We start from the raw sequence: 14,167 nt of genomic DNA, 5'->3' as shown, positions 1-14,167 counted from the left end.
TAGCTTGTTAAACTGTATAGTAAGGTAGTGTATAGCTTGTTAAACTGGTATAGTAAGGTAGTGTATAGCTTGTTAAACTGTATAGTAAGGTAGTGTATAGCTTGTTAAACTGTATAGTAAGGTAGTGTATAGCTTGTTAAACTGTATAGTAAGGTAGTGTATAGCTTGTTAAACTGTATAGTAAGGTAGTGTATAGCTTGTTAAACTGTATAGTAAGGTAGTGTATAGCTTGTTAAACTGTATAGTAAGGTAGTGTATAGCTTGTTAAACTGGTATAGTAAGGTAGTGTATAGCTTGTTAAACTGGTAAAGTAAGGTAGTGTATAGCTTGTTAAACTGCATAGTAAGGTAGTGTATAGCTTGTTAAACTGTATAGTAAGGTAGTGTATAGCTTGTTAAACTGTATAGTAAGGTAGTGTATAGCTTGTTAAACTGTATAGTAAGGTAGTGTATAGCTTGTTAAACTGGTATAGTAAGGTAGTGTATAGCTTGTTAAACTGTATAGTAAGGTAGTGTACAGCTTGTTAAACTGTATAGTAAGGTAGTGTATAGCTTGTTAAACTGTATAGTAAGGTAGTGTATAGCTTGTTAAACTGGTATAGTAAGGTAGTGTATAGCTTGTTAAACTGGTATAGTAAGGTAGTGTATAGCTTGTTAAACTGTATAGTAAGGTAGTGTACAGCTTGTTAAACTGGTATAGTAAGGTAGTGTATAGCTTGTTAAACTGGTATAGTAAGGTAGTGTATAGCTTGTTAAACTGTATAGTAAGGTAGTGTACAGCTTGTTAAACTGTATAGTAAGGTAGTGTATAGCTTGTTAAACTGTATAGTAAGGTAGTGTATAGCTTGTTAAACTGGTATAGTAAGGTAGTGTATAGCTTGTTAAACTGTATAGTAAGGTAGTGTATAGCTTGTTAAACTGTATAGTAAGGTAGTGTATAGCTTGTTAAACTGTATAGTAAGGTAGTGTATAGCTTGTTAAACTGTATAGTAAGGTAGTGTATAGCTTGTTAAACTGTATAGTAAGGTAGTGTATAGCTTGTTAAACTGTATAGTAAGGTAGTGTATAGCTTGTTAAACTGGTATAGTAAGGTAGTGTATAGCTTGTTAAACTGTATAGTAAGGTAGTGTATAGCTTGTTAAACTGGTATAGTAAGGTAGTGTATAGCTTGTTAAACTGTATAGTAAGGTAGTGTATAGCTTGTTAAACTGTATAGTAAGGTAGTGTATAGCTTGTTAAACTGTATAGTAAGGTAGTGTATAGCTTGTTAAACTGTATAGTAAGGTAGTGTATAGCTTGTTAAACTGGTATAGTAAGGTAGTGTATAGCTTGTTAAACTGGTATAGTAAGGTAGTGTATAGCTTGTTAAACTGTATAGTAAGGTAGTGTATAGCTTGTTAAACTGTATAGTAGGGTAGTGTATAGCTTGTTAAACTGTATAGTAAGGTAGTGTATAGCTTGTTAAACTGGTATAGTAAGGTAGTGTATAGCTTGTTAAACTGTATAGTAAGGTAGTGTATAGCTTGTTAAACTGTATAGTAAGGTAGTGTATAGCTTGTTAAACTGTATAGTAAGGTAGTGTATAGCTTGTTAAACTGTATAGTAAGGTAGTGTATAGCTTGTTAAACTGGTATAGTAAGGTAGTGTATAGCTTGTTAAACTGTATAGTAAGGTAGTGTATAGCTTGTTAAACTGTATAGTAAGGTAGTGTATAGCTTGTTAAACTGTATAGTAAGGTAGTGTATAGCTTGTTAAACTGTATAGTAAGGTAGTGTATAGCTTGTTAAACTGGTATAGTAAGGTAGTGTATAGCTTGTTAAACTGGTATAGTAAGGTAGTGTATAGCTTGTTAAACTGTATAGTAAGGTAGTGTATAGCTTGTTAAACTGTATAGTAGGGTAGTGTATAGCTTGTTAAACTGTATAGTAAGGTAGTGTATAGCTTGTTAAACTGGTATAGTAAGGTAGTGTATAGCTTGTTAAACTGTATAGTAAGGTAGTGTATAGCTTGTTAAACTGTATAGTAAGGTAGTGTATAGCTTGTTAAACTGTATAGTAAGGTAGTGTATAGCTTGTTAAACTGCATAGTAAGGTAGTGTATAGCTTGTTAAACTGGTATAGTAAGGTAGTGTATAGCTTGTTAAACTGTATAGTAAGGTAGTGTATAGCTTGTTAAACTGGTATAGTAAGGTAGTGTATAGCTTGTTAAACTAGTAAGGTAGTGTATAGCTTGTTAAACTGTATAGTAAGGTAGTGTATAGCTTGTTAAACTGCATAGTAAGGTAGTGTATAGCTTGTTAAACTGGTATAGTAAGGTAGTGTATAGCTTGTTAAACTGTATAGTAAGGTAGTGTATAGCTTGTTAAACTGTATAGAAACGGGTTCATTTTTGTTAGAATCGTTGATGTGAAATACACCAAGCATGAAGTTTACATTGTACATGTTCAATAGTGTTCAAATAGTATTTGAAATAATTTGGAGTCATTTAGGTGGGCTTGAATGAGCTTGCCTGGTGTAATGGAACTAATAGAATCTAGAAAGAGAATAAAGGATGGAGCCAATAGAATCTAGAAATAGAATAGAGGATGGAACCAATAGAATCTAGAAATAGAATAGAGGATGGAACCAATAGAATCTAGAAATAGAATAGAGGATGGAACCAATATAATCTAGAAATAGAATACAGGTTGGAACCAATAGAATCTAGAAATAGAATACTGGTTGGAACCAATATAATCTAGAAATAGAATACAGGTTGGAACCAATAGAATCTAGAAATAGAATACAGGTTGGAACCAATAGAATCTAGAAATAGAATACTGGTTGGAACCAATAGAATACGTAGAATGTATGCACACATGACTGTAAGTCGCTTTGGATAAAAGCGTCTGATAAATGGCATATATTAGAATCTAGAAATAGAATACTGGTTGGAACCAATAGAATCTAGAAATAGAATACAGGTTGCAAAAGTGCAAACCCCGTCCATCTGTCACTCCAGGCAGACTAAATGATCAAAGTATCTGAATGATTTCAAATAGTATTTGAACAGGGGTCTGAGCCATTGCAGGGCTGGTGGTGGTGGGTCTCCTGATGCTGGTGGTAGTCTGTTACAGGGCTTCTTGTGGTGGGTCTCCTGTTGCTGGTGGTAGTCTGTTACAGGGCTGGTGGTGGTGGGTCTCCTGAGGCTGGTGGTAGTCTGTTACAGGGCTGGTGGTGGTGGGTCTCCTGATGCTGGTGGTAGTCTGTTACAGGGCTGGTGGTGGTGGGTCTCCTGAGGCTGGTGGTAGTCTGTTACAGGGCTGGTGGTGGTGGGTCTCCTGAGGCTGGTGGTAGTCTGTTACAGGGCTGGTGGTGGTGGGTCTCCTGATGCTGGTGGTAGTCTGTTACAGGGCTGGTGGTGGTGGGGATGCTGGTGGTCTGTTCAGGGCTGGTGGTGGTGGGTCTCCTGATGCTGGTGGTAGTCTGTTACAGGGCTGGTGGTGGTGGGTCTCCTGATGCTGGTGGTAGTCTGTTACAGGGCTGGTGGTGGTGGGTCTCCTGATGCTGGTGGTAGTCAGTTACAGGGCTGGTGGTGGTGGGTCTCCTGATGCTGGTGGTAGTCTGTTACAGGGCTGGTGGTGGTGGGTCTCCTGATGCTGGTGAGTCTGTTACAGGGCTGGTGGTGGTGGGTCTCCTGATGCTGGTGGTAGTCTGTTACAGGGCTTCTTGTGGTGGGTCTCCTGATGCTGGTGAGAGTCTGTTACAGGGCTGGTGGTGGTGGGTCTCCTGATGCTGGTGGTAGTCTGTTACAGGGCTGGTGGTGGTGGTGGTGGGTCTCCTGATGGTGGGTCTCCTGATGCTGGTGGTAGTCTGTTACAGGGCTGGTGGTGGTGGGTCTCCTGAGGCTGGTGATAGTCTGTTACAGGGCTGGTGGTGGTGGGTCTCCTGATGCTGGTGGTAGTCTGTTACAGGGCTGGTGGTGGTGGTGGGTCTCCTGATGGTGGGTCTCCTGATGCTGGTGGTAGTCTGTTACAGGGCTGGTGGTGGTGGGTCTCCTGAGGCTGGTGATAGTCTGTTACAGGGCTGGTGGTGGTGGGTCTCCTGGGGCTGGTGGTAGTCTGTTACAGGGCTTCTTGTGGTGGGTCTCCTGATGCTGGTGAGAGTCTGTTACAGAGCTGGTGGTGGTGGGTCTCCTGATGCTGGTGGTAGTCTGTTACAGGGCTGGTGGTGGTGGGTCTCCTGATGCTGGTGGTAGTCTATTACAGGGCTGGTGGTGGTGGGTCTCCTGAGGCTGGTGGTAGTCTGTTATAGGGCTGGTGGTGGTGGGTCTCCTGAGGCTGGTGGTAGTCAGTTACAGGGCTGGTGGTGGTGGGTCTCCTGAGGCTGGTGGTAGTCTGTTACAGGGCTGGTGGTGGTGGGTCTCCTGATGCTGGTGGTAGTCTGTTACAGGGCTGGTGGTGGTGGGTCTCCTGATGCTGGTGGTAGTCTGTTACAGGGCTGGTGGTGGTGGGTCTCCTGAGGCTGGTGGTAGTCTGTTACAGGGCTGGTGGTGTGGGCTGAGTCTGTTACGGCTTCTTGTGGTGGGTCTCCTGATGCTGGTAGTCTGTTACAGGGCTGGTGTGGTGGGGGCTGGTGAGAGTCTGTTACAGAGCTGCTGGTGGTGGGTCTCCTGATGCTGGTGGAGTCTGTTACAGGGCTGGTGGTGGTGGGTGGCTGGGGTCTATTCCTTGTGGTGGATGCTGGCTGGTGAGAGTCTGTTACAGAGCTGCTGGTGGTGGGTCTCCTGATGCTGGTGGTAGTCTGTTACAGGGCTGGTGGTGGTGGGTCTCCTGAGGCTGGTGGTAGTCTGTTACAGGGCTTCTTGTGGTGGGTCTCCTGATGCTGGTGGGAGTCTGTTACAGGGCTGGTGGTGGTGGGTCTCCTGAGGCTGGTGGTAGTCTGTTACAGGGCTGGTGGTGGTGGGTCTCCTGAGGCTGGTGGTAGTCTGTTACAGGGCTGGTGGTGGTGGGTCTCCTGAGGCTGGTGGTAGTCTGTTACAGGGCTGGTGGTGGTGGGTCTCCTGAGGCTGGTGGTAGTCTGTTACAGGGCTGGTGGTGGTGGGTCTCCTGATGCTGGTGGTAGTCTGTTACAGGGCTGGTGGTGGTGGGTCTCCTGAGGCTGGTCTCCTGATGCTGGTGAGTCTGTTACAGGGCTGGTGGTGGTGGGTCTCCTGATGCTGTAGTGTTACAGTCTGTTACAGGGCTTCTTGTGGTGGGTCTCCTGATGCTGGTGAGAGTCAGTTTCTGTTATGCTGGTGGGTCTTCTTGCAGTGGGTCTCCTGAGGCTGGTGGTAGTCTGTTACGGGGCTTCTTGTGGTGGGTCTCCTGAGGCTGGTGGTAGTCTGTTACAGGGCTGGTGGTGGTGGGTCTCCTGATGCTGGTGGTAGTCTGTTACAGGGCTTCTTGTGGTGGGTCTCCTGATGCTGGTGGTAGTCTATTACAGGGCTTCTTGTGGTGGGTCTCCTGATGCTGGTGAGAGTCAGTTACAGGGCTTCTTCTGGTGGGTCTCCTGATGCTGGTGAGTCTGTTACAGGGCTTCTTGTGGTGGGTCTCCTGATGCTGGTGGTAGTCAGTTACAGGGCTGGTGGTGGGTCTCCTGATGCTGGTGAGAGTCAGTTACAGGGCTTCTTGTGGTGGGTTTCCTGATGCTGGTGATTCTGTTACAGGGCTTCTTGTGGTGGGTCTCCTGATGCTGGTGTGAGTAGATCAGCTAGCAGCACAGATGTGTGGAAATACTTGAGGTCAATTGCCATAGGGAGGCCCCTTGTGAATATAGAGCAGTCTATTGATCTAGGAAAGAGAGAGAAATGGAGGGTGGGAGGGAGAGACTGAGGGAGAGGGGGAGGGAGAGAGAGAGAGAGAGAGAGAGACAGAGACAGGACTCTGGAGAAAATGTTTTTTTGGGGGGGGCTTATCTGACCTAAACATTCTGTTCACTCCCCCTAACAGAAAATAGGGGGGAAAATATTTGTATCTCTGAGGTCAATAGATCATGTTTGGATAGAGACTGGACTTAAAAGGTAGTCAGCCAGCTGGCCAGCCAGCCAGCTAGCCAGTCAGTCAGCCAGCCAGCTAGCCAGTCAGCCAGCCAGCCAGCTAGCCAGCCAGCCAGCCAGCCAGCAAGTCAGCCAGCTAGCCAGTCAGCCAGCCAGTCAGCCAGCTAGCCAGCCAGTCAGCCAGCTAGCTAGCCAGTCAGCTAGCCAGTCAGCCAGATAGCTAGCCAGCCAGTCAGTCAGCCAGTCAGTTAGCCAGCTAGTCAGCCAGCTAGCCAGCCAGCCAGCTAGCCAGTCAGCCAGATAGCTAGCCAGTCAGTTAGCCAGTCAGCCAGCTAGTCAGTCAGCCTGCCAGCTAGCCAGTCAGCCAGATAGCCTAGCCAGTCAGCCCGTCAGTCAGTTAGCCAGTCAGCCAGATAGCCAGCCAGTCAGCCAGATAGCCAGCCAGTCAGCCAGATAGCCAGCCAGTCAGCCAGGTAGTCATCCAGATAGCCAGATAGCCAGTATACCTGAGTTACACAGGATACCTGGGGCCAATTTCTCTCCAAGACCTGTCAATTCATTATTTCACAAGGCTTTTTATTTTATTTCATTTAAACAATCTGACGTTACACAATGTCTCCTGCAATTATTTTTAAATTATTACTTTTAAAAGTCATCTCTGCTCAGACTCAGAACAGTTTGGTTTTAAAAAGGCCCAGTTATCTCTACTCAGATTCCGAACAGTTTTGTTTTAAAAGGTCCAGTTATCTCTACTCAGATTCCGAACAGTTTTGTTTTAAAAGGCCCAGTTATCTCTACTCAGATTCAGAACAGTTTTGTTTTAAAAGGCCCAGTTATCTCTACTCAGATTCAGAACAGTTTTGTTTTAAAAGGCCCAGTTATCTCTACTCAGATTCCGAACAGTTTGGTTTTAAAAGGCCCAGTTATCTCTACTAAAATATAGAGAAGACTTCAAAGCCAAAGCTCTAAACCGCTCCAAACCGCTCCAACCTGCTCCAACCTGCTCCAAACCACTCCAAACCACTCCAAACCGCTCCAACCTGCTCCAACCTGCTCCAAACCGCTCCAACCTGCTCCAACCTGCTCCAGCCTGCTCTAAACCGCTCCAAACCGCTCCAACCTGCTCCAGCCTGCTCTAAACCGCTCCAAACCGCTCCAACCTGCTCCAACCTGCTCTAAACCGCTCCAAACCGCTCCAACCTGCTCCAACCTGCTCCAACCTGCTCCAACCTGCTCCAACCTGCTCCAACCTGCTCCAAACCGCTCCAACCTGCTCCAACCTGCTCTAAACCGCTCTAAACCGCTCCAAACCGCTCCAAACCGCTCCAACCTGCTCCAATCTGCTCCAAACCGCTCCAACCTGCTCCAACCTGCTCCAACCTGCTCCAACCTGCTCCAAACCGCTCCAACCTGCTCCAAACCGCTCCAACCTGCTCCAACCTGCTCCAACCTGCTCCAACCTGCTCCAAACCGCTCCAAACCGCTCCAAACCGCTCCAACCTGCTCCAATCTGCTCCAAACCGCTCCAACCTGCTCCAACCTGCTCCAAACCGCTCCAACCTGCTCCAAACCGCTCCAACCTGCTCCAACCTGCTCCAACCTGCTCCAACCTGCTCCAAACCGCTCCAACCTGCTCCAAACCGCTCCAACCTGCTCCAACCTGCTCCAACCTGTTGATATAGAGCAGGTTCCCATCTCCATCCATACTTAACAGGTTCCCATCTCCACCCATACTTAACAGGTTCCCATCTCCATCCATACTTAACAGGTTCCCATCTCCATCCATACTTAACAGGTTCCCATCTCCATCCATACTTAACAGGTTCCCATCTCCACCCATACTTAACATGTTCCCATCTCCACCCATACTTAACATGTTCCCATCTCCACCCATACTTAACAGGTTCCCATCTCCACCCATACTTAACAGGTTCCCATCTCCACCCATACTTAACAGGTTCCCATCTCCACCCATACTTAACAGGTTCCCATCTCCACCCATACTTAACAGGTTCCCATCTCCACCCATACTTAACAGGTTCCCATCTCCACCCATACTTAACAGGTTCCCATCTCCACCCATAATTAACAGGTTCCCATCTCCACCCATACTTAACAGGTTCCCATCTCCATCCATACTTAACAGGTTCCCATCTCCACCCATACTTAACAGGTTCCCATCTCCACCCATACTTAACAGGTTCCCATCTCCATCCATACTTAACAGGTTCCCATCTCCACCCATACTTAACAGGTTCCCATCTCCACCCATACTTAACAGGTTTCCATCTCCACCCATACTTAACAGGTTCCCATCTCCATCCATACTTAACAGGTTCCCATCTCCACCATACTTAACAGGTTCCATCTCCACCCATACTTAACAGGTTCCCATCTCCACCCATACTTAACAGGTTCCCATCTCCACCCATACTTAACAGGTTCCCATCTCCACCCATACTTAACAGGTTCCCATCTCCACCCATACTTAACAGGTTCCCATCTCCACCCATACTTAACAGGTTCCCATCTCCACCCATACTTAACAGGTTCCCATCTCCACCCATACTTAACAGGTTCCCATCTCCACCCATACTTAACAGGTTCCCATCTCCACCCATACTTAACAGGTTCCCATCTCCACCCATACTTAACAGGTTCCCATCTCCACCCATACTTAACAGGTTCCCATCTCCACCCATACTTAACAGGTTCCCATCTCCACCCATACTTAACAGGTTCCCATCTCCATCCATACTTAACAGGTTCCCATCTCCACCCATACTTAACAGGTTCCCATCTCCACCCATACTTAACAGGTTCCCATCTCCACCCATACTTAACAGGTTCCCATCTCCACCCATACTTAACAGGTTCCCATCTCCACCCATACTTAACAGGTTCCCATCTCCATCCATACTTAACAGGTTCCCATCTCCACCCATACTTAACATGTTCTCATCTCCATCCATACTTAACAGGTTCCCATCTCCACCCATACTTAACAGGTTCCCATCTCCACCCATACTTAACAGGTTCCCATCTCCACCCATACTTAACAGGTTCCCATCTCCACCCATACTTAACATGTTCTCATCTCCATCCATACTTAACAGGTTCCCATCTCCATCCATACTTAACAGGTTCTCATCTCCATCCATACTTAACAGGTTCCCATCTCCACCCATACTTAACATGTTCTCATCTCCATCCATACTTAACAGGTTCCCATCTCCACCCATACTTAACAGGTTCCCATCTCCACCCATACTTAACAGGTTCCCATCTCCACCCATACTTAACAGGTTCCCATCTCCACCCATACTTAACAGGTTCCCATATCCACCCATACTTAACAGGTCCCCATCTCCACCCATACTTAACAGGTTCCCATCTCCACCCATACTTAACAGGTTCCCATCTCCACCCATACTTAACAGGTTCCCATCTCCACCCATACTTAACAGGTTCCCATCTCCACCCATACTTAATATTAACTAGACAGGCGAGGAGGGTTCTGCAGGTAGCTACAGTATCCATAGCAGTATGTAACCAGGCATCCTCTGGATATGACGTTAGTCTATCACAGGACCTTAGCCCCCTTCTATATCTTTAATGCTGAGTGCCAAGCAGAGACAGTAGTTTAGTCTTTGTGGCCCGGCCGGGAATTGATCTCCCAACCTTGCCAAATCGGGGAGGACACTCTAACTACAAGACCACTGAGTTGGTAGTGTACAGAGTAGCTCATACTAGTACGGTGGTCCACTAAAATAAAGATGCGGGCATAACCTTCAACCAAAGAACGTGAGCTAAAATGTGGCCATAGCAGAGAGGAGCCAGCTAGGAGAGCCTGGAATGAAAGGAGAACGGCAGAGTCCCTCCCAGAGAGGAGCCAGCTAGGAGAGCCTGGAATGAAAGGAGAACGGCAGAGTCCCTCCCAGAGAGGAGCCAGCTAGGAGAGCCTGGAATGAAAGGAGAACGGCAGAGTCCCTCCCAGAGAGGAGCCAGTTAGAAGAGCCTGGAATGAAAGGAGAACGGCAGAGTCCCTCCCAGAGAGGAGCCAGCTAGGAGAGCCTGGAATGAAAGGAGAACGGCAGAGTCCCTCCCAGAGAGGAGCCAGCTAGAAGAGCCTGGAATGAAAGAAAACACTGCATTTTTTTCCACCATGACCTCATTGTACCTTTCTTTGTCTACGTCCCAAATGGCACCGTATTCCCTATATAGTGCCAGTCAAAGGTAGTGCACTATATAGGGAATACGGTGCCATTCGGGACGCAGCCTTTCTCTCTGCTCGGAGACGCACACATCCTGTATTAAACCATTGCAAGGAGCATAAATCTACCTCATCGTGTGGGGGGCAGACCTTAAACCTGGGTTCAAATATTATTTGAAATTGTTAAAATACTTTACGTATTTGCTTAAGCCTGCCTGGAGTCCCTATTGCGGTTTTGGAACTATTTAATTGGTTCCATCGAGCCAGGAAAACTCAATCAAGCACAGATACATCATTTTGAATAGATTTTCAAATAGAATTTGAACCCAGGTTTGGTGGGGGGCTGCTGCCTGTGTGGAGCCTCAAGTGTCATTTGATCCTCAAGTCAGACCAGACCAGACCAGACCTGTTGGTGGAGTAGTCTAGCCCTCCTCCCCTCCTCCTCTCCTCCTCCCCTCCTCCTCCGCCCCTGCTCCCCCCATTTCTCTCTCCCATACCAGACCAGGCCTAGTGCAGTAGTATTCTAGACCTCCTCCCCTCCTCTTCTCCTCCTCCCCTCCTCCTCCACCCCTGCTCCCCCCATTTCTCTCTCCCATACCAGACCAGGCCTGGTGCAGTAGTATTCTAGACCTCCTCCCCTCCATCCCTCCATCCCTCTCTCCCATACCAGACCATGCCTGGTGCAGTAGTAGTCTAGACCTCCTCCCCTCCATCCCTCCATCCCTCCATCCCTCCATCCCTCTCTCCCATACCAGACCAGGCCTGGTGCAGTAGTAGTCTAGACCTCCTCCCCGCCATCCCTCTCCCATACCAGACCAGGCCTGGTGCAGTAGTAGTCTAGACCTCCTCCCCTCCATCCCTCTCCCATACCAGACCAGGCCTGGTGCAGTAGTAGTCTAGACCTCCTCCCCTACATCCCTCTCCCATACCAGACCAGGCCTGGTGCAGTAGTAGTCTAGCCCTCCTCCCCTCCTCCCCTCATTCCTCTCTCCCATACCAGACCAGGCCTGGTGCAGTAGTAGTCTAGACCTCCTCCCCTACATCCCTCTCCCATACCAGACCAGGCCTGGTGCAGTAGTAGTCTAGCCCTCCTCCCCTCCTCCCCTCATTCCTCTCTCCCATACCAGACCAGGCCTGGTGCAGTAGTAGTCTAGCCCTCCTCCCCTCATTCCTCTCTCCCATACCAGACCAGTCCTGGTGCAGTAGTAGTCTAGCCCTCCTCCTCCTCTCCCTCTCTTGGTCCCCCCCAGCCATCATCTACAATATTGATCTGCGAAAGGAAAAGTTCCTCGAACCAGAGCTGAAACCAGAGCCCCTCAACATATGGAGAACAAATCTGAAAAAGACAGGTGGCATATGTACTAAGGACTATGGGGGTAGATAGTTATAGTGTGTTCTGATGGGAACCCAACTGACTGGGGGTTGGGGGACGGGAAGCTCAGATTCTGTCAGAGACTGAGTGAATTCACAAGGACTGTCTTTTCTCTGAAAGGAACAATGAAGTCCGACCAACTTCTGTTGGGCCTGAAGTTGGCCATGTAGCAACAGTTTGTGGTCACAGTCTGAACCCCCCTTGTCTTTTGGGATAAATCATTACAGAATATCACAGCCTTGCTGTTCTGTTGAGAATACAATAGATTTTATTGTCCATTTAATGAAAACAGAAACAGCCCTTGTTTCCTTACGCCCTCAGACACACATATTGAGAGGTACAAGGTCAGTCAGAGTACTGCATCCCTGGATGGAGGGCTGCTGGTCCGCCTCTCCACCCTCTAGGATATCCGCCGAGACAATTCTCTGTGATGTTGCTTTGTATTAATAAGTTGCTATTTACAAATAGCACCAACTGATATTGTGGTTGATGGTTGGGGTCCCGTGTGGCTCAGTTGGTAGCGGATGGTGCTTGCAATGCCAGAGTTGTGGGTTTGATTCCCATGGGGGACCAGTATAGGGCAAAGTATGAAAATGTATGAACTCGCGATGGTAAGTTTGGATAATGACTCAAATGTAAATGTTTATCTCTTCCTAATGTGTCTCCACTGCCATTGTAACCTCTGACCTCTCCTTCCACCTAGGGGGCTCTTCCATTTCTCACACAAAGGAATCTATTTTCATCTAATGTCTCCCTCCACCAGGCCATCCCATGCCGGAGGATCCCGTGTCGTGCCAGCGCTCCCTCCGGGTCCTTCTTCGCCAGGGACAACACAGCTAACTTCCTGACCTGGTGTCGTCAGGTGGGGGTGGGAGAGACCTGCCTGTTTGAGTCTGAGGGACTGGGTGAGTACGGATGTATGTCAGTTTGCATTAATGCTCCGTTTTGATTCTTCCAAGCTAGAACACAACAGAACAAATCGCGGAGAATCTCAATGACCACTCATTAGGTTCTAGAACCTTTGGAACTTTCATAAATTCACTGAATTGAAATGGAATTAACCCCAAAACCCTGGTGAGAACAGTATACCACTCTGGTCACAGATAATCAAGTTTCAGTTTCCTTGCATAAATATGGCCCAATAATAATAACTATAATACGTCTCAAATAAGTTGAAGATTGGAATATGTGACTTCTGAAGCAAGTCACACTAAATATGGCCTTGTCCAGATCTACCTCAGGCTGTCAGCAGCACTACCAGGGAGGAGGATAGACCCAGACTGCTGTCTATGGGTGGTGGCCTGACTGGTGGGATGCAGAGAGAGAGAGACAAGGCATCTCCTCTCCTCTCCTCTCCTCTCCTCGTACACAAGCTCCTCTTCTGTTGTCCACAGACTCCACCCACAATACCCTGACTTCACACAATATCCCACTTGGACAGCAGGCTATGTTCTGAGAACGCTGTGACTGTCTTGGCTTACCAGATGAATGATATGAACAGTTATGTGGATTTTAAACAGTCGTTCGCTGTACAGAACGTCCCAGGAAATACAGAGTGAAAGTGAGAGAAGACAGACAGTGGGGCGTTAGCTAGCTGGAGAGAGAGAAAGTAGGGCAATGTTATGTATTTGTATTTATTATGGATCCCCATTAGTTCCTGTCAAGGCAGCAGCTACTCTTCCTGGGGTTTATTATGTATCCCCATTAGTTCCTGCCAAGGCAGCAGCTACTCTTCCTGGGGTTTATTATGGATCCCCATTAGTTCCTGCCAAGGCAGCAGCTACTCTTCCTGGGGTTTATTATGGATCCCCATTAGTTCCTGCCAAGGCAGCAGCTACTCTTCCTGGGGTTTATTATGGATCCCCATTAGTTCCGTAGCACGCGCTCCAGCAGGTGTATCTCACTGATCATCCCTAAAGCCAACACCTCATTTGGCCGCCTTTTCGTTCCAGTACTCTGCTGCCTGTGACTGGAATGTATTGCAAAAATCGCTGAAGTTGGAGACTTTTATCTCCTCTCCAACTTCAAACATCAGCTATCCGAGCAGCTAACCGATCGCTGCAGCTGTACATAGTCTATAGGTAAATAGCTCACCCTTTTTCACCTACCTCATTCCCATACTGTTTTTATACTGTTTTTATTTATTTACTTTTCTGCTCTTTTGCACCAATATCTCTACCTGTACATGCCCATCTGATCATTTATCACTCCAGTGTTAATCTGCAAAATTGTATTATTCAGCCTACCTCCTCATGCCTTTTGCACACATTGTATATAGACTGCCCATTTTTTTTCTACTGTGTTATTGACTTGCTAATTGTTTACTCCATGTGTAACTCTGTGTTGTCTGTTCACACTGCTATGCTTTATCTTGGCCAGGTCGCAGTTGCAAATGAGAACTTGTTCTCAACTAGCCTACCTGGTTAAATAAAGGTGAAATAAAAATAAAATAAATTTAAATCCCCATTAGTTCCTGTCAAGGCAGCAGCTACTCTTCCTGGGGTTTATTATGGATCCCCATTAGTTCCTGTCAAGGCAGCAGCTACTCTTCCTAGGGTTTATTATGGA

The 14,167-nt window shown here is 47.1% G+C and overlaps 1 protein-coding gene across 2 annotated transcripts in view; it reads left to right on the top strand.

Annotated features, from left to right (window-relative positions):
- The window catches only part of LOC118378603 (growth arrest-specific protein 2), a 102,151-nt gene that overhangs the window by 59,309 nt on the left and 28,675 nt on the right, over positions 1–14,167 (top strand). For both annotated transcript variants that reach the window (XM_052466776.1, XM_052466775.1), the window contains exon 4: positions 12,363–12,504. In XM_052466776.1, coding sequence (XP_052322736.1) covers positions 12,363–12,504 — 142 coding nt within the window. The remainder of the gene's footprint in view (positions 1–12,362; positions 12,505–14,167) is intronic.

This window comes from Oncorhynchus keta, chromosome 17 (genome assembly GCF_023373465.1).
Source record: "Oncorhynchus keta strain PuntledgeMale-10-30-2019 chromosome 17, Oket_V2, whole genome shotgun sequence".
In the NCBI taxonomy this organism is placed as follows: domain Eukaryota; kingdom Metazoa; phylum Chordata; class Actinopteri; order Salmoniformes; family Salmonidae; genus Oncorhynchus; species Oncorhynchus keta.
Note: the sequence above shows the minus strand (reverse complement) of the source record. Positions and strands in the feature narration are given on the sequence as shown.